Genomic DNA, 18526 nt, shown 5'->3' with positions numbered 1-18526 from the left:
TCTTCTCTCTTCTCCAGGTTCAGTGTTCCTCCAGGATCTCCAGCAGGTCTCCAGGACTCATTCTCACGGCCTCCTCAGGGTTTGATGCCTGGATCTGGACTTGGGGTGGAGGAGGGAGGTCTTGTCCAAATGAAGAGGCCGACACCTGGGGAATTCACCAGCATCCGACCCCTCAGTGCTCCCACTGCTCACATGCTGCCAGGTTAGTATGACCCCCTCAACAGAATATTAATTTTAAATCAGCTTGACCTCAAACAGCTGCAGCAGTACTTTTTTGGTCATCGATTAAAAAGTAAATACGTATATTTTATTTATTATGAAATATTTTCAAAAGTCGCTGATACCCCACTCCTCCCTGACCAGGTGTCCCCCAGCCCTTCCTCCCACGTGCCCTCCCCCTCCAACAGCACAGCATCATGGGACAGCCTTACATTGAGTTAAGACACCGCGTACCTGAGAACCGCCTGAGGCTACCCTTCCCTCCGCCCGCCATTCCAGACCCTGAGCCATCTCCAGTCAGACCCGGTCAGGGAGCCAGGATGGGTGAGACACCACTGGGCCAGCAGCACATGGTGATGGAGCAGCCAAATCAGCAACATGTGAACCACTCTGCAGCACTGACACAGAGCACCGAGTCGGCACTGACAGGAGCTGATGGCATGGAGGAGCACCTAGAGGGTGAGGACTCGGCTGTGAAGGATCTGGAGGATGTGGAGGTGAAGGATCTGGTCGACCTCAACCTGAACCTTGACCCTGAAGATGGTAGGAGCACAGAGTGTCAAATCATTATTACTCATTAAAACAAACCTGCTGATCTTTTCACAAAACACGGAAGCTTCCTGTCATAACAGCACACGATCCTATGATGTTTTCAAGAGGAACATTTCTCCTCGTTGTTTCAGGTAAAGAGGATCTGGATCTTGGTCCGAATGACCTCCACCTCGATGATTTCCTGCTGTCAGGGAAGTTTGACCTGATTGCCTACGCTGACCCTGAGCTTAATCTGGAGGACAAGAAGGACATGTTCAACGAGGAGCTGGACCTGGGGGAGCCGGTGGAGGAGAAGGACAGGGGAGAGAGGAAGGACGGAGCCAGCGGGCCCAGAAAGACAGATTGCCAGGTCAAACAGGAAGTGCAGAACAGTACTAAGACTGAAGGGAAGGACAACGCCTTGGCAACCCAGCAGCATACACCACAATCTGGGGTCGTGACCAGCATCAGACCCCCCAAACCTCCAGGAGCCGAGACAGCAGGCTCCAACCAGCCCAGCTCGTCTGCTCTCCTCACCAAGGTGTGCACCACCTCATCTTAAGTATTTAATTATCACTGATCAATGACAAAAAATCATCAATTATTTGATAAAAGAACTGTTCCTCACAATGTTGCCTCCCTGAAAACATGTTTAGCAGGTGGAGGAATCTGGTTCAGGTCCAGGGGCCTTTCCAGATATCCAGACCCAGGAGCACGCTCCATCATCAGTCATGGCTCCCAGGGTTCACCCCCCCATGGCTGGAGGTAAACCAGTCCTGCAAAAATAAAGTTTTCTTTCACTTCCTGAACTTCATGAAGCATTTTTTGGGGCATATTGATCAGTATTTCTACTATAGATTTTATTGCTGGTTATTAATCTGTATTTATTAATCACACATTCTCTTCTCTGTCTCCTTCATTGTCTTTGTGTCCTCCTTTGTCTTATTTGTCCTCCTTCTTTCTCGGTTTGTCTGGTCCTCCTTCTCCTCTGCCTCCTTTGTCTCTTTACTGCCTCCTCTGTCTTCCCAGGTCAACAGTCTGTCTTTCAACAGCAGCAGAGGCCATTTGGCTCCCCCACATCCCTGCCGGTTCTCTTCACCCCCCACCCTCAGGGTCTCCTGGTGTCTCCCCATCCGAGTCTGGCTCCTCAGGGCCCCCCAGTCCCACCTCACCCGATGTCCCTCCAACCCTCCCAGCCTCACCTCCTCATCAATCCCCAGACCCAGCCTCTTCATCAGGGCATCTCCACCCAGACTCAGAACCAGGACCCTAACCAGGACAAGCACAGGCCTCTGCTCCTAGATGAGCAGCCGCTTCTCCTACAGGACCTCCTGGACCAGGAGCGCCAGGAGCAGCAGCAGCAGAAACAGATGCAGGCTTTGATAAGACAGAGGTCCACCCCAGAGTCTGTGTTACCAAATATGGGTAAAACCTGAATCTCGGCAGACCTTTAAACAGTGTTTTTAACTTGAAAAGGCTCTTTGTGACTCTTCTCTGTGCATGTGTGTGTTCAGCAGACTTTGACTCCATCTCTGACCCAATCATGAAAGCCAAGATGGTGGCTCTGAAGGGCATCAACAAGGTCATGACCCAGGGCAATTTAGGACTCAATCCCATGGTCATCAACAGGTACATCGATTACTGTAACCCTTCTATAAAGAAGGAGAAAAAATGGAGAAACAGATGAGTACAGAATCTGGGAGCTAAAATAACTGCCTCTGTGCGCCTGTGTGTGTGTGTGTGTGTGTGTGTGTGTGTGTGTGTGTGTGTGTGTGTGTGTGTGTGTGTGTTTCAGGTTCCAGCAGGCTCCAGTGGCTCAGGGGGGCCCAGTGGCCCCAGGTCCAGAGGGCACTCCTCAGCCTCCTCACCTGGTGGGACAGGTGTGTAGAACTAAACATAAACTTAAACTTATTTGCTGAGTTTTGGTTTAGACAGGAAGTGTTTTCTCTTCCTGTCAGGACGGAAAGTTGAACCCCCAGTTGGTGCGACCCAATCCCCCCAGCTTCGGCCCCGGTTTCATCAGTGAGTATCAGATTTTATCTAAACCAGCCAGCGCAATCAGCCAGTTAAATCAGTGTTCAGGTACACAATGATAGAGATCTTTACACCACATGAAGTCAAAGCTGTCATGTCTCCTGTAGACGAGTCTCAGCAGCGTCAGTACGAGGAGTGGCTGGGAGAGACGCAGCAGCTCCTGCAGATGCAACAGCGTCTACTGGAGGAACAGATCGCAGCTCACCGCAAGACCAAGAAATCTCTGTCGGCCAAACAGAGAACAGCCAAGAAGGCCGGCCGACCCTTTGCTGAAGAGGACGCAGCTCAGCTCCGCCACATCACCGAGCAGCAGGGGGTGGTGCAGAAACAGCTGGAGCAGGTATACAACACCTGGGGCCTCAGTTATAACTGCTGTGAGACACTCAAATGCCTCTTCTCACAAAAAATGTGGGATTTCCAAATAAAAACTTGACAGGAGAACAGCAAGTCTGAACCACGTGTACATTTTGGAGACTTGGTGAGAGATGTTGAACTAAGTCCAGCTATAATGATCACAGTTAATATCACTTCATATCAGGCATATCAGGCATTGATTAGAGATCCAAACAGTGCATTGTTAGGGGACTATTTTTAGTGGTGGATGAATCCACATTTGGTACTCTAGAGAGTGTTTGTGGCAACAGGACAGTGTGTGTGGGCCCAAGTCTAAATAAACTGCAGTGCATGAAGAAACAACAGATAAGTCAGGTTTAGGGCTGAATCTGAGCAGCGAGAGGCTCTCAGTTAAGACACATCACTGCAATGTTTGCTTTCTGTGTTCAGATCCGGAAGCAGCAGAAGGATCACGCAGAGCTGATTGAGGACTACAGGACCAAACAGCAGCAGCAGAGAGCTCTGCAGCAGCAGCAGCATCCGACTCCTCCCTCCATGATGTCACAGACCCTCCTCAACCAGCCCATTGTGTCCATGCAACCCCACCCCAGTGGTCCGACACCAGGCCGTGTCCCTACTGTCCCCCCTGGTTGGACCCCAAGTGGTAGGGCCCCAGGGGTGATTGCACAGAGGGTGCCTCATCTGCCCACCCAGGGTTCCCCACACACCCAGACCCCCCCGGCCATGGTGCCTGGCTTCACTGCGGGCCCCCGAGGCCCCACTGTGGCACCCAGTGGAGCAGCAGGAGACGGAGCTGCCCCCCCTCGTCAGGTAACATCTGGAATTGAGCAGAACGTTTATGTTAAAGTGGTTTAATTTGAGCTTCTGGCTTCTCTTACTGATTTTGATTGGTTGGAGGCTTAAAAACTCTGTCCTAAGTCTTATTATTATTACTGAAGATACATAGGAAGTCAGCCTTCTTAAAGAGTAAAGTTACAGAGATGCCCTGATGAAGAAACTGAAATTTCTGACACCACCTCTGCCTCTGCGACCCACAGGTGAACTTTGACGACAACAACCCGTTCAGCGAGGGCTTCCAGGAGAGAGAGAGGAGGGAGAGGCTGAGAGAGCAGCAGGAGAGGCAGAGAGTTCAGCTCATGCAGGAGGTGAAACATCCCACCGTCATTGCTCAGACTACAGGATGCAGAAGTAAACCCATGGTTGTTCATCTTTTCTTCTGCTCTCAGGTGGAGCGTCATCGTGCCCTGCAGCAGAGACTGGAGCTGGAGCAGCAAGGCCTCCTTGGGGCCTCCGTGGGTCCTGGAGCCGGAGTAGCATCCGTGCCTCCATCTGGAGCTCGAGTTGGACAGACACCAGGGCCGGGAGGTCTTGCCGGGGCAGCACCTGCCCCTGGAGGGGACAGTCTCTCCCAGATGCCTTTCTTTAGCTCTGAGCTGCCCCAGGACTTTCTCCAGTCACCCCCAGCCTCCAGACCTCCCCCACAGCACCAAAACCAGGTGGGTGCACCGTTCCCCCAACAGGCAGGCCTCCAGCAGGGCTTCACAGCAGGCCCTCTGCTCCCTGGAGCTCACCCGGCTCCAGTTCTGTTACCTGGGGCCATAGCAGAGCGGGGCAGGGACCTGCCTGAGCCTCCTCCCAACCTCCAGACCAGACCGAGGTTCTCAGGCCCTGCCAGGCTCTCAACTCCGGGGCAGGTACGACCAGCTGGGACAGGGACAGCAGGAATGACCCTCCCCCAACCCGGAGGTCAGGCTCATCAATTTGGTCATGACTCCTCCTCTTCCTCACCCTCTACCCCCTTCCCCTGTTCCTCCTCGGGAGGTCCCGCCTCCCTCATCCAGCTCTACTCAGACATTATCCCTGAAGACAAAGTAAAGAAGAAGAGGAGCAGGAAGAGAGAAGCAGATGACACCACTGGTGGAGGAGGGGGAGCCAGGACGCCGCTGTCCTCACACTCTGATGACAACACAGCCCCACCCACTCCTGCTGTCTCAGACACTGCCTGTTCCACGCCTACTCGGAGCAACATTGACCAATCAGATGTGTCCTTCTCTCTAAGCTCCTCCCTCCGCGGTCTGGCTCCGTCATCTGAGCTGGAGAAGCAGCTGTCGGTCACCTCTGCAGCCCAGCAGCGAGGCTCCGTTGTGGGTGCAGAGTCTCTGAGGGCTCCACTGTTTGCAGCTTGTCTGGAGGTTAAGGTCAGTAGCCTGTAATATCACAGTGGGACTGAAGGACTTTTCCACTCAGATTTTTAGTATTTTGTGTTCTTGTTGTCCCTGCAGGAGGAGCGTGAGGATGGAGGAGCTTGTGGGGGAGGTGTGGTGAAGTTGGAAGAGGGTATGGGTGAAGGATTCTCCTCTCCCTCTCTTCTCCACGAGGGAGGTAAAGACGGAGATGGGGGGAAAGAGCTGCTCAGGCACCTGCTGAAAGACAAGACCTCCCCAGCCACCACGCCATCGCCCACCGACCAGGCCCCAACCACCACCCACCGCCAGCTGTCCATCGAGAGTGTCCGGTCCGAGGAAGAGGACAGGCCTGGTTCCCATGGGAACACGGTGAGGAGAGAGGTTAAAATCCAGAGGGAAATAATAATTTTGGAATAATTTTTGTTAGCTTTCTAGGACCTTGAAGAGAGCACTCACTCACTGTGTGGCCTGTGCGCTCCTCCAGGTGTACAGTCCGGACCTCCTGGACTCCTCTGGCAGGAAGAAGACTCAGCGCTGTAAGAGACTCACTCGCCCAGAGAAAGACAGAGCTCCTCCCAAAAACAAGAGGAGAAAGAGAGAGGAAGAGGAGAAGACACTGCACTCCTCCACCTCCTCTGACCCGCTGGTGACACACCTCACACAGGTAGACCTGGCAGCACCTCCGTGTGCTCCTCTTGCTTCTTCTTCTTCATCTCCCCCACAGCTGGAGAGTTTGTTTCCTTCTTTATTTCCCTTCTTTCTTCTCACCCTGGCCCTTCCTTAATGTTTTTCCTTCCTGTTTTCTTTCCTCACAAGCTCACACTTATTTTTGTCAATAGTTGTTGTTTCAATTAATTCCTCATTAAAGAGAAAACTCCTGAAGACAAATGAAGTCATCTTGACTCTTGATTTAGTGAATAGTAAGTTGATTCGGATGACTTTTCCTCATGTTTTATTGGTCTCAGTTGCTCATAAATTTACAGTTGATCAGATACCGATTGCCTGTGGAGCTGCTAAACATGTTTTCAGTGTAGTCATTTATTGATCACTGCCCCCTAGCTGTCGGTCCTGCCGCTCATGGAACCAGTTCTTGGGGTGGATCTCAGTCTTTTCCCGCCATACGGCAGCTCCTCTCTGGGCAGAGACTCCAGACTGACCGGCTCCTTTGGCAATGCCTGTCTGGATGGAGTCACCGACTATTACTCCCAGCTCATATACAAGGTACCAGTGTAGTAATATTGCACTAATACTGCAATACTTCTGCTGTGACACCGGCCTCACTTCTGTCCCTTCCCCCAGCAGAATAACCTCAGTAATCCCCCCACACCTCCAGCCTCCCTGCCCCCTACCCCCCCGCCCGTTGCCAGGCAGAAACTGGTGAACGGCTTCGCCACCACAGAGGAATTGTCCAGGAAAGACATCAGCGAGCAGGATGGTGAGCAAACAGTCACACATCTCTGTTGTTTTCTGTTAGCTGAGCATCAGCGCTGGACCTCACTGATGCTTCGGTGTCTGAATATGGCGATGAAGGAGTGCAGCAGTTTATACCATGTTTTTCCTCTCAGTAAAAGGTGTGAAGCAGAAGGGGGAGGGGCTTCTGGCTCTAAACCACACCTCTAAGACTGTGGATGTCCCTGCCTCCCTTCCGACTCCTCCACACAACAATCAAGAAGAACTCAGGTCACAAGATTTTAGAAAACTAAAAGTTTACAAGAATATTGTTGAAGCATGACTTTTTGTTCTTCTTCTCCTTCTGCTGCACTGACTTTCTTCTTCTGTTGTTTCTTCTTGTTGTTGTGTTTTCCTCCTCAGGGTCCAGGACTCATCAGAGCGTGACAGCCCGGACAGCTTCGTCCCATCATCATCTCCAGAGAGCGTGGCCGACATGGAGGTCAGCAGGTACCCCGACCTCTCCTTCATCAAACTGGAGCCACGCTCACCTTGCCTGTCGCCAACATTACCCATCATGCCCAGCGCATGGGGAAAAGGTCAGTCCTCAAAGGGTGGAAAAACTCTTTCATCCCCTGTTATTAATACATTAGACAGACTTCATGTTATTAACCTGATGGTTCAAGTCAATTTTCTGAACTGCTGTTCACCTTTCGTTTGTGTGTGTGTGTGTGTGTTTGTGTTCAGGCTCTGCAGTGAAACAGGAAGTGAAGGCGGAGCCTAACCATCAGGGTCCTCCCTCCTGCTCTAACACAGACCTGGTTACCATAGCGATAACTCTGAACCCCGTTGCAGCTCAGGTGAACATTTCTTTTTATATGGCGCCAATTCACAACAAAAGTTATCTCATGACGCTTTCCAATTAGAGCAGATCTAAACCAAACTCTTTACTTAAATTGTAGTAAAGGGGACCCAACATTCCCCCTTGAACAAGCAATCGGCAACAGTGACGAGGAAAATCCTCGGATCAGACCCTGGCTCAAGATGGGCGGCCATCTGCCTTGACCGGTTGGGTTGAGAGAGAGAGAGAGAGAGACAGAGGGGGTGTGGCGTGAGAGAAGGTGCACACAAGCAGAGATGCATAGCAGCAGTAATAATACTAGAAACACTGGAACTGTAGATAATGAAGTATACAGGAGGTACTACGATGATTATGATAGCAGTAGTAGTAACAATAATAATGGTAGTAGCTGTACAGAGTAGTAACAGAATTAAAATAGATTATGACTAAACAGTAGTAATCACAGTAAGTTTCAAATAGGACCACAGCAGGAGGTCCAACCACGATCAATGAGAACCGAGACCAGAAAGCACAAGGACTCCAGGGAAGAAGTTGAGTTAGTGATATGCATTAATGGGACATAAATGTGTGCAGATGGAGAGAAAGAAAGAGCTCAGTGCATCATGGGAGGACCTCCGGCGGTCTAAGCCTATAGCAGCATGACTAGGGGCCGGCCTAGGCCAGCCCTAACTATAAGCTTTATCAAACAAGAAAGTTTTTAGTCTACTCTTAAATATAGAGAGGGTGTCCGCCTCCCGGACCGAAACTGGAAGGTGGTTCCATAGTAGAGGAGCTTGATAACTAAAGGCTCTGGTTCCCAGTCTACTTTTGAGGACTCTAGGAACCACAAGTAGCCCTGCATTTTGGGAACGCAAAGTTCTGGTGGGATAATAGGGTACTATTAACTCTTTAAGATAGGATGGTGCCTGACCATTCAGGACTTTATATGTGAGGAGGAGAATTTTAAAATCTATCCTGAATTTTACAGGTAGCCAATGTAGAGAAGCCAGAACAGGAGAAATATGATCTCTCATGCTGGTTGTTGTGAGTAATCTTGCTGCAGCGTTCTGGATTAGCTGGAGAGTCTTTATGGATTTATTGGGGCAGCCTGATAGAAGGGAGTTACAATAATCCAGTCTAGAGGTAATGAATGCATGGACTAATTTTTCTGCATCTTTCTGACTCAGAATGTCCCTAATTTTTGCAATATTGCGGAGGTGAAAGAATGCAGTCTTTGAACTGTGTGTTATGTGTGTGTTAAAGGACATGTCCTGGTCAAAGATAACTCCTAAATGAGGCCATGGCTAAGCCATCTAGCATTGCTATATCACTGGATAATTTGTTTCTAAGGTGTTCAGGGCCCAGAACAATAACTTCAGTTTTGTCTGAATTTATAAGTAAAACATGTAGCACTAAGGTCTAACAGTACAAGGACAGAGATAAATCCCTTGTCTGATGCCAGGAGGAGGTCATTTGTGACTTTGACTAATACCGTCTCTGTGCTGTGATGAGCTCTAAAGCCAGATTGAAAATTCTCAAATAAACTCTTACCATGAAGAAAGTCACATAGCTGATTGACGACTATTCTCTCAAGGATCTTGGAAAGAAATGGAAGGTTAGATATTGGTCTATAGTTACTTAAAACCTCTGGGTCAAGTATGTGTTTTTTTAAGGTTTGACTACAGCTACTTTAAAGGACTGGGGTACAAAACCTGTTATTAGGGACAGATTGATCATGTCTAATAGACAGGTGCTAAGTAAGGGTAAAGCTTCATTGAGTAGGTTAGTAGGGATGGGCTCTAAGAGGCATGTTGTTGGCTTGGATGAATATATGAGTGAGTATAGCTGATGAGGGTCAATGCTAGAAAAGCAGTCAAGATGATTATGTGGTTCTACTGCTGTTTCTAAGGTTCCAGTAAATCAGTACCAGCTGAGGTCAGTAGGTGTTGAATTTTGTCTCTAATGTTTAAAATCTTGTCATTAAAAAAGGTTATAAAGTCATTGCTACTAAGGGTCACAGGGATACAAGGCTCAATAGCACTATGGCTCTCTGTCAGCCTGGCTACAGAGCTGAACACAAACCTGGGATTATGCTTGTTATCCTCAATTAATTTGGAGGAACAGGCTGCTCTGGCAGTCCATAGGGCCTTCCTATGTAATCTAAGACTGTCTTGCCAGATTGAGCGAGATTCAATAAATTTGGAGGAACGCCATTTCCTCTCAGGTTTTTGCACATATTACTTTAATTTTATCTTTATAAGATTATTGTGTATGACTGCTCTTTTTGTAATTGATTTAATTAATTTAGGTGGTCTGGGGACAGACAGATCTGGGATTTTGGGTGGGCAACTGTGCTAATGGATTTCATTGCCATGTACCTGTGTGTAATGACAATAAAGCTGAATCTAATCTAATCCAATGGGAGTGCAGAGAGGCGTGTAGGACTGCAGCTCTGCCTCCTGGTCTCAACTCTGGGTTGTCAGGGAGTCAGATTTCCCGATATGAGAGCTGCTCCATCCAAAGCGGGATGAATGCCGTCTCTCCTAACGAGACCAGGTCTTCCCCAAAAGGTCTGCCAATTATCTACAAAGCCCACATCGTTTGCTGGACACCACCTTGACAGCCAGCGATTGATTGATAACATGTCATCACTGGTCAGATCGGGTAGGGGTCCAGAGAAAACTACGGAGTCCAACATAGTTTTGGTAAATGTACACACTGATTCCACATTAATTTTAGTGACCTCCGACTGGCGCAGGCGGGTGTCATTACCGCCGACATGTATTACTATTTTACTGTGCTTACGCTTATCCTGAGCCAGCAGTTTTAGATAAGATTCAACGTCGCCCGCTCAGGGCCCAGGAACGCATTTGACTGTGGTCGCTGGTGTCGCTAACTTCACGTTTCTGACTACAGAGCTGCCAATTACTACAGGCTAAGCTAGCTTAGCGGAATTTAACAAATGCTAATCGGTTATAAGATTAGCATGAAATTACTAAAGTGAGTGTTGAATTGTTTGAATTGAACAGGCGTTCATAGTAACAATGTGAAATTACTGGCTACAGCGAATAGTAGAACAACTTAAGTGATGTTGAATTAAAGCGCAGACAGAGCTACTCGTAACACACAACAACAGGAAATGACGTAGGACGCTTACTACAGCAGGAAGTCCAGCAGGAAGACATTCCTCTCGGTTCTTTGTTGAGCCATTGGTGGCCCCTCCCTCCTGGTGACATCACTGTGGCTCTCTTTACAGAATGTGGCAGGTGTGATGACGGCGGTGGCTGAGCTTCTGCAGGTCCCGGTCCCCACTGACTACCACCTGAGCCGACCAGCGGGCCCCGAACGCAACTCTCTGGCCCTGCTGGCTGGAGTCCGAGTTCCGCTTGCACTGGTAAGAGAAAATACTGCTTGTACTTCATGTACATGTACTGGCTCCTGTGTGGCCCAAAGACTGAAATGAAATCAGAATTAAAAACAACTAATTCAGTTGTTAAAGAAGTCAAGTGTTTTTAACATTGAAAAACAGCCTCTTTCAAAATAAGTCATCGTTTTTGATTTTGATTTTGATTTTAGCCACAGGCTGTTTCAGGAACTGTGATAGCGATTTACTGACTGATGTTTGATATGTGTGCAGAGTATAGCAGGCAGCAGACAGCAGAGACCACCTGCTGCTGGGAACACAGGTGTGTACACACACACACACACACACAGACACACACTTTGTTTGATCTTTAGTTGCGTTTTTAGTTTGTCTCTTTCTGCCTGTCTTGCTACTTGACTTGCTCTGCTTCCTGTCCGGCCTCCTGTCTTATGATTGATGACTTTCTATATTGTGTGTCTGTTGCCTCCAGCTGTTGGTGCTGTCAGGCCTCAGAGTTGTAGCTACTGCAAAGCGCTCCTGGGAAATGGAGTCCGCATCGTCAGGGAGCTCAAACAGGTTGGACAGCGAAGATAACCGTTTATTTTGGACAGTGAAACAACAAAGATGGCAGGTAGGAAGTGACTTTGTGTGTGTGTGTTACAGGAGGGTCAGTCCAGACCAGGATCTAGCCTGGTGTTCTGCAGTCCAGACTGCTCTGCACTCTACACATCGGACCTACAGAGCAGAACGGCTGTAAGCACGGTGAGACATCAGGTCAGAATCAGGATTCTGTTACTGTAAAGCCGATCTCTCATTTCTACCTCAGAGACGATCTGTGACTGGCCGCCATGTTGAAAACAGATGTGAGGAGGAAAGTCACGGACTCAAACAAATAACCCAGAAATTCAGATTCAGACACAGAGACATCGAGACATTGTTACTCCGTACTGCTAGGAGTTGTTTGCTGTTATATACTAGTTCAAGATCTCATATTTAACCTTTGTCTGATGATGTGTACCGGATGACATCATAACATTTGTCTGTCTGTGCGTCCGTCTGTTCTCAGCCAGCGGACCCCACCGTGCTGTCGGGCTCTGAGCATCCCCCGCCCAGCCAAGCGCAGCACCAGTACACCAACAACATGTCCTCCATCGCTGTCCACTCTCTACTCGACACTCCCTCCTCACCTCCCCCCACCTCCTCCTCCCCACCACTCTCCTTCCCCCCTGCCTCCAGCATCACCATGGAGACCAAGCCCTGCATGCACAGCCTGAAGGTGGGTGTGGTTGTCACCTGGATGTCCACAGTTAAGATCAGCTGGGTGATTGATTAGATGATTTACTAACTTAGTTGGCTTATAGGTGAAGGTGAAGTTAAAGCCCCGCCCTCGGGCGGTCACTGGTGGTGAGGACTCACAGTCCAGTCTCCACCTGAAGAGGATGAGGAGTTGCCGCTGGAGACGCTGGAGCGTTAGCATCACACTCAGCAGGTCAGCCTGTTAGCATCGCATGTAGCAGGTTAGCTTGTTGGCATCACGATTGAACTGATTAGCCTGTTAGCATTCATCTCTCTCTCCCTTCTCTTTTAACTAGAAGCCATTGCGTCCCTAATGAGGCTGTTGCCATGCCAGCAGAAGAGGAAGTTGATGTTCTGTTGAAGAAATTTGGGGTGTGTCTGCAGCCTGACCCATTACCCAAAGACCAGCGGAGGTGTTGCTTCTGTAACCAGCAAGGAGATGGACAGACTGATGGGCCAGCCAGACTTCTGAACTTGGACCTGGACCTGTGGGTGAGTCTACTGAGCTCTAGCCAGGTCTACTGGGTTCTCGTCTGGACCGGGACAGCCTCTGATGATCAGCAGACACAGATCGTGAGCTGTGTGTGTCTCTCGGTGTCTTAGGTCCACCTGAACTGTGCTCTGTGGTCCAGTGAGGTGTACGAGACTCAGGCTGGCGCCCTGATCAACGTGGAGCTGGCTCTGAGACGAGGTTTAACACTACGCTGTGCTCACTGTCAGCAGACCGGAGCCACGAGTGGCTGCAACCGCCTGCGCTGCACGAACACTTACCACTTCACCTGCGCACTGCAGGCCCACTGCACCTTCTTCAAGGTAAAATACTGCAAAAACCTTGCAGATGCCTCAGTGTAACATTTTTCGGAGCGACACCATCTACGTCCCAGTCCCACACACGCTCTATATGTGTCCTCCAGGATAAGACCATGCTCTGTCACCTCCATAAGCCTAAGGTGCTTCCTGTCAGTGGGGACAAGTCCTCCAGCTGCTCGCCCTCCTCCACCCCGGGGCCAACTCCTGACCCTGCAGTGACGATGTCCTCTGACCCGTATGACTCTGAGCTGCGTTGTTTCGCTGTGTTCCGGCGGGTGTACGTGCAGCGGGACGAGGCACGGCAGATTGCCGCCGTGGTGCAGCGCGGGGAGCGGCAGCACACCTTCCGGGTGGGCAGCCTGCTGTTCCGCTCCATCGGCAGGCTCCTCCCGCAGCAGATGAGCACCTTCCACAACAAGACTGCCATCTTCCCCATCGGTTACCATGCCAACCGCTTCTACTGGAGCATGCGCCACAGCAACAGGTAGGCCTCCACTGACTCGCTGTCTGAAGGTGAGATCTGTGCGTCTGCCATGGCATTAGAGGCCATGACAGTTCAGGGAGATGATTGGTCCTCAGGCTACAGTGTTGTTACACTAAATCCTCAATGATTCTGCCCCTGCAGACGCTGTAAGTACATGTGCTACATCGAGGAGCAGGAGGGCCAGCCGCTGTTCAAAGTGAAGGTGGTGGAGAAGGGATACGATGACCTCATACTGACCGGACCAACACCCAAAGGTAAACCTCACCTGGGTCAGGTTACTTTATTAATCCCAAGCTGGGAAATTACTTCTCTGCATTTAACCCATCACCGATTGAAACACACACACACATGCAACATGCAGTGAAACACAGGAGAAACACACTGCATCAAGCGCCCGGGGAGCATATTGGGGGTTAAGTGCCTTGCTCAAGGGCACATCAGCCGTCTTATCACTCCACCACACCCAAATTTTTCCTGCCTGTCCGGCGGGGGGATCGAACCAGCAACCTTCAGATCACAAGCCGCTTCTCCAACCTCTAGGCCACGACTGCCCCCAGTTTAGCTGCACAAACAGGAAGTCTTGTTTCTGTGAATAGAATGAGCTGAAAAACAATAAAACTGAGTCAACTCAAACAGAAACTCCAGCAGAGAAGTACCTCTAGAGCTGTACTTCAGTAAACGTCCTCCTCTGTGTGTGTCTGCAGCCGTGTGGGACCAGATACTGGAGCCGATATCCCAGATGAGATCCTCCAGTGGGACTCTGAAGCTCTTCCCAGTGTACCTGAAAGGAGAAGATCTATTTGGTTTGACCACATCTGCTGTGACCCGGATCATAGAGTCTGTACGTCTCTCTCTCTCACACGCACACACACACACATTCATCCACACTCATGCTGACCCATGCTGTGTGTGTGTGTGTGTGTGTGTGTGTATGTGTGTGTATGTGTGTGTAGTTGCCAGGTGTAGAGACCTGTGAGCGTTACACCTTTCGTTATGGCAGGAACCCTCTCATGGAGTGGCCTCTGGCTTTCAACCCGTCTGGTTCAGCACGCTCTGAGCCCAAAGCCTGCCAGACCAAAAGGTAACGGCACCACACACACATGCATGCACACACACACGCACGCCAACAAGCTGACTTCAGATCACAACCACTCTGAAATGTTCTTGGTTGTGCTGAATTCTCTCTGTGTCAGACCAAACCTGTTGACCAGCATCGCTCCCAGGTGTCAGGGCACGGTGGGCTCCATCGTGGGCCTCGTGCCTGGAGTCATCTCTCTGTCCCCGGGCGAGTCTGTGGCCGGGGCTCACCAGGGCCGCCACTCCAAGTCATCACAATACAGACGCATGAAGGCAGAGTGGAAAACCAACGTCTACCTGGCCCGCTCTCGCATCCAGGTGAGATACCTGGACTGCAGACTGAACATCCGCCTGCTGTCTGAAGGTCTGGTCTCTAACCAACTCTGTGTGTATGCGTGCAGGGTCTGGGTCTGTACGCTGCCAGAGACATCGAGAAGTGCACCATGGTCATAGAGTACATCGGCACCATCATCAGGAGTGAAGTAGCCAATCGCAAGGAGAGGCTGTATGAATCACAGGTAACACGCACACACATACACAGATAAATACACACTTCACAGAAGAAGATCATCGCTGAACTCCGGTGTCATGGAAACTTGTGTTGCTTTTATCATCATCCCTGTTGATTTTCAGCTGTTTCGGCAGTTAAGACGTTGGAAGACTGATTTTATTTCTTCCAAAACTTTGTACAGAAACTCCCACAGGTTAAGCTGGAATAAGAAAAACAAGCACTAACGTGTCAGCATTAAGACCACAAGCAACCCATAAAACACAAACACACACACTCTAAAACACATCACACAGTTCTCAGGAGTTCCTCTTACTTACTCAGGCTGGTCTGGTCTGAGTCATCTCAGGTTTGAATTACATTAGGATTATCTAAACTTGAAATTTGGAACAATTTGAACATGTTTGCCTTTACAGACTGAATGTGGTCAGTTTGGCAGTAGAAATGTGTTCCGTTATCTTGATGATTTGGTCAAGATGTGAAATGTATAAAGCAAAAGCAGAGGGCCACGACCAGAGCCCTGAGGAACTCCACATCAGAATGCCGACATCAGCAACACCTTTTCTAAGAAACTCACTGTGTTCTTTCAGGTAAGATTTTAATGGTGTGAGTCAGGCCACAGTGGGCCAATCAGAATGTACCATCATAAGCTGCTCTGAGATCCAGCAGTAAGCAAAGTCCAGCCTTTAGTTCAGGTTCTGATACGTCTGTAAACCTTTCACTGTGACCTCGACTTTAACCCTGAAGCTTCTGTTGGAAAAACCGAAACCACAACTGACCTGTGAACACGTATCCATCATGATGTTTCATTCTGTGTGTGTTTGTGTGTGTGTAGAACCGCGGTGTGTATATGTTCCGGATTGACAACGACTTTGTGATTGACGCCACCATCACTGGAGGACCGGCCAGGTGAGAGCGCCTCATACCGGTTCAAGCTGGTTTTAAATATCACGTTGGGGGAGTTTGTTGCTGGCCTGAGCAGTGAGGAGTAACGTGAACCAGACTGAAGAGCCATCAGTCCTCTGGTCTGTGTTGTGTAGCAGAGACTTCCACATGCTTACGGCTAGCCTCAGCTCCTCCTGTGTGTAATACCGCTCTGTACCTCTAGAGGTGCTGTTTAGTTGTTTTTTTTTATAAATGACGCTTCTGTCTCTGTGTGATTGACAGGTACATCAACCACTCGTGTTCTCCCAACTGCATCACAGAGGTGGTCACTGTGGAAAAGGAAAACAAGATCATCATCAGCTCCTGCAGACGCATCCAGAGAGGAGAAGAGGTACCACAGTCCGTCTGTCTGTCTGTCCGTCAGTCCCGCAGCTCTTCATGAGTCCACGTGATTGTGTGGAGTCTGATGTCAGATCAGAGCTTTATTGGAAATTCTTTTTGCAGACCTGAGACATAAACACAGTAAATATATGGTACACGTTTATGGTACATAGAAGATACACTACATGGACAAAAGTATCCACGCACCCCTCTTCATGGGTCTCCGGGTTTGGGCTCGGCCCCTGACTTCCAGTGAAGGGAAATCTTAATGCTTCAGCACACCAAGACATTTTGGACAATGCTATGCTTCCAACTGTGTGGCAACAGTTTGTTGAAGGCCCTTTACTGTCTGTGTGTTTAGAATGAGATGCCATTAAAGTCCCTGTTGGTGTGATTGTCAGCTTTCCCAATACTTTTGTCCACATAGTGTATGAAGAGGAGCTCGAGCTCTTCCTCAGACGTGACACAACTTGTTGAATCAGGTTCACAGCAGGACTGACAGGAACTAAAGTCGTCTTCCGCTGCATCACGTCTGCTTCCTGAACTGGTTCTACTCAACAGTGGAACTTGTAACACTCGCAGTGTAGCACACATTTCAACAGAGTCAGACACACACACACACACACACACACACACACACACACTAACCTGTCTGCTGTCACTGTCTCACCCCCCCGACCTGATGTCTCTCTCTTAGCTGTCTTACGACTACAAGTTTGACCTGGAGGACGATCAGCACAAGATCCCCTGTCACTGCGGAGCAGTCAACTGCCGCAAATGGATGAACTGAACACACACACACACACACACACACACACACACCGGCAGCTCTTTCTCTGCCTCCGTTTCTCTTGGTGCTGAAGCTGGACGTCGATCACCCATCGGTCTGTAGGCGGAGCTACGCGTCATATCAGAAGTCAGTAATAATAATAAAACTGATCACAGCAGAGTTGATCAGAGGTAATAATGATGGGGGTTGTTATATATGGGGGTGGCCGGGGTTAAGGTGAGTGATTGACAGGCCAGGGGGCGGGGCTTATGACGAGGCTGGTCCTCTGTGTGTATATTGAGTGTAAAAACGACCACAGGTGTAAATGTTAGTGTAAACGCCACTGAAATAACAGAATGTTGTCATCCTCAAAGGGAGGTTCATTAACTTGCACTAAAAAGTCACAAAACTACAAAAACAGAGAAATTCCCACAGAAGCATACTTGATTCCTCCTCCTCCTCCCTGCGTTTCTGTTCATTTCCTGTAAAATAAGAGATTTTTTTTCTGTTTGTATTTATTACTGAATGAAGCTATTTTCTAAATCCATGGTGAGTTCGAGGTCCGGAGTCGCAGCTTGTAAATATCTGTATCATAAATTCAAAAGAAAACAAAAACGTTTAGAAATCACTCCACCGAGAGCCACCTTAACATCTTCATCCTCACCTTCATCACCTGCCGATCAGAGCGTTCTTCTGTTCGAGTTTTAAATAAAGTTTCAGTTTCCTGTCCCGGTGCTGGAGGCGGTGCGTTCCTATTGGACGAAGACTGTGAACAGACAAAGTGCTTCCTGAGTGCCGGGCAGGTTTCACTGCGGCCTTCATGTGCGTTTCGTGTCTTCTCGTGTTTTTTGTTTTTCACCCAGCGTTTTTGGCTGCAGGCGTCTTGTGTTTTTGGTAGTTTTTTTTTCACTTCCTGGCGTCCAGAGTCCTGCTGCCGTGTACATATGAGGTCTAATTCGGACTCTGCTGATGTGTACAGTTAGACAACATAAAGCCTTGTTTTTGTTTTTTTATTACTGGATGTAAACAGAGTGTGATGATGATGATGATGATGTTTTTTGCTTTGGGGAAAATGTGGAATCTGATTTAGAGTCATTTACAGAAAATAAAATATTTTACATCTTGAAGGCGTGTGTGTGTGTGTGTGTGGGGTGGGGGGACATTTTGGTAGGTCCTCACTACTTCAGAGAGCAGTTTAAAAGTTAGAATCACGTCCCCATTACATTATGTCAAATACAGTTCTAACGTTTACAATGGATGAACTGAATTTGTCCTGTTTCTCGACATTTAAATGGTAGTTTTCCTTGTTAGTGGCAGAGTCCGTCATCTGGTTATAATCTGTGGTCTGATACCAGCCTCTCAGTTTCCTGTTCACTGTGTAACCTTAGCAACATTTCC

The 18526-nt window shown here is 49.0% G+C and overlaps 1 protein-coding gene across 12 annotated transcripts in view; it reads left to right on the top strand.

The window, feature by feature from the left end:
- LOC124049843 (histone-lysine N-methyltransferase 2C-like) overlaps positions 1–18255 on the top strand; it is a 52349-nt gene extending 34094 nt beyond the window's left edge. For 6 of the 12 annotated variants that reach the window (XM_046371927.1, XM_046371925.1, XM_046371924.1 and 3 more), the window contains 36 exons: positions 18–202; positions 364–762; positions 903–1291; positions 1407–1515; positions 1780–2175; positions 2265–2379; positions 2546–2630; positions 2709–2772; positions 2892–3124; positions 3568–3948; positions 4176–4283; positions 4365–5336; positions 5421–5693; positions 5809–5988; positions 6384–6545; positions 6624–6759; positions 6890–7004; positions 7137–7312; positions 7461–7573; positions 10811–10948; positions 11192–11240; positions 11409–11494; positions 11582–11692; positions 11985–12194; positions 12280–12407; positions 12511–12706; positions 12818–13027; positions 13129–13508; positions 13650–13762; positions 14213–14349; positions 14462–14589; positions 14702–14903; positions 14987–15103; positions 15929–16002; positions 16261–16369; positions 17057–18255. In XM_046371927.1, coding sequence (XP_046227883.1) covers positions 18–202; positions 364–762; positions 903–1291; positions 1407–1515; positions 1780–2175; positions 2265–2379; positions 2546–2630; positions 2709–2772; positions 2892–3124; positions 3568–3948; positions 4176–4283; positions 4365–5336; positions 5421–5693; positions 5809–5988; positions 6384–6545; positions 6624–6759; positions 6890–7004; positions 7137–7312; positions 7461–7573; positions 10811–10948; positions 11192–11240; positions 11409–11494; positions 11582–11692; positions 11985–12194; positions 12280–12407; positions 12511–12706; positions 12818–13027; positions 13129–13508; positions 13650–13762; positions 14213–14349; positions 14462–14589; positions 14702–14903; positions 14987–15103; positions 15929–16002; positions 16261–16369; positions 17057–17149 — 7072 coding nt within the window. In that variant the 3' untranslated portion in view covers positions 17150–18255. The remainder of the gene's footprint in view (positions 1–17; positions 203–363; positions 763–902; positions 1292–1406; positions 1516–1779; positions 2176–2264; positions 2380–2545; positions 2631–2708; positions 2773–2891; positions 3125–3567; positions 3949–4175; positions 4284–4364; positions 5337–5420; positions 5694–5808; positions 5989–6383; positions 6546–6623; positions 6760–6889; positions 7005–7136; positions 7313–7460; positions 7574–10810; positions 10949–11191; positions 11241–11408; positions 11495–11581; positions 11693–11984; positions 12195–12279; positions 12408–12510; positions 12707–12817; positions 13028–13128; positions 13509–13649; positions 13763–14212; positions 14350–14461; positions 14590–14701; positions 14904–14986; positions 15104–15928; positions 16003–16260; positions 16370–17056) is intronic. The other 6 variants (XM_046371928.1, XM_046371918.1, XM_046371921.1 and 3 more) reach the window with 5 other exon arrangements.
- Positions 18256–18526: the final 271 nt, after the last annotated feature.

The sequence above is a fragment of the Scatophagus argus genome, chromosome 18 (genome assembly GCF_020382885.2).
Source record: "Scatophagus argus isolate fScaArg1 chromosome 18, fScaArg1.pri, whole genome shotgun sequence".
NCBI classification, from domain to species: domain Eukaryota; kingdom Metazoa; phylum Chordata; class Actinopteri; family Scatophagidae; genus Scatophagus; species Scatophagus argus.
Note: the sequence above shows the minus strand (reverse complement) of the source record. Positions and strands in the feature narration are given on the sequence as shown.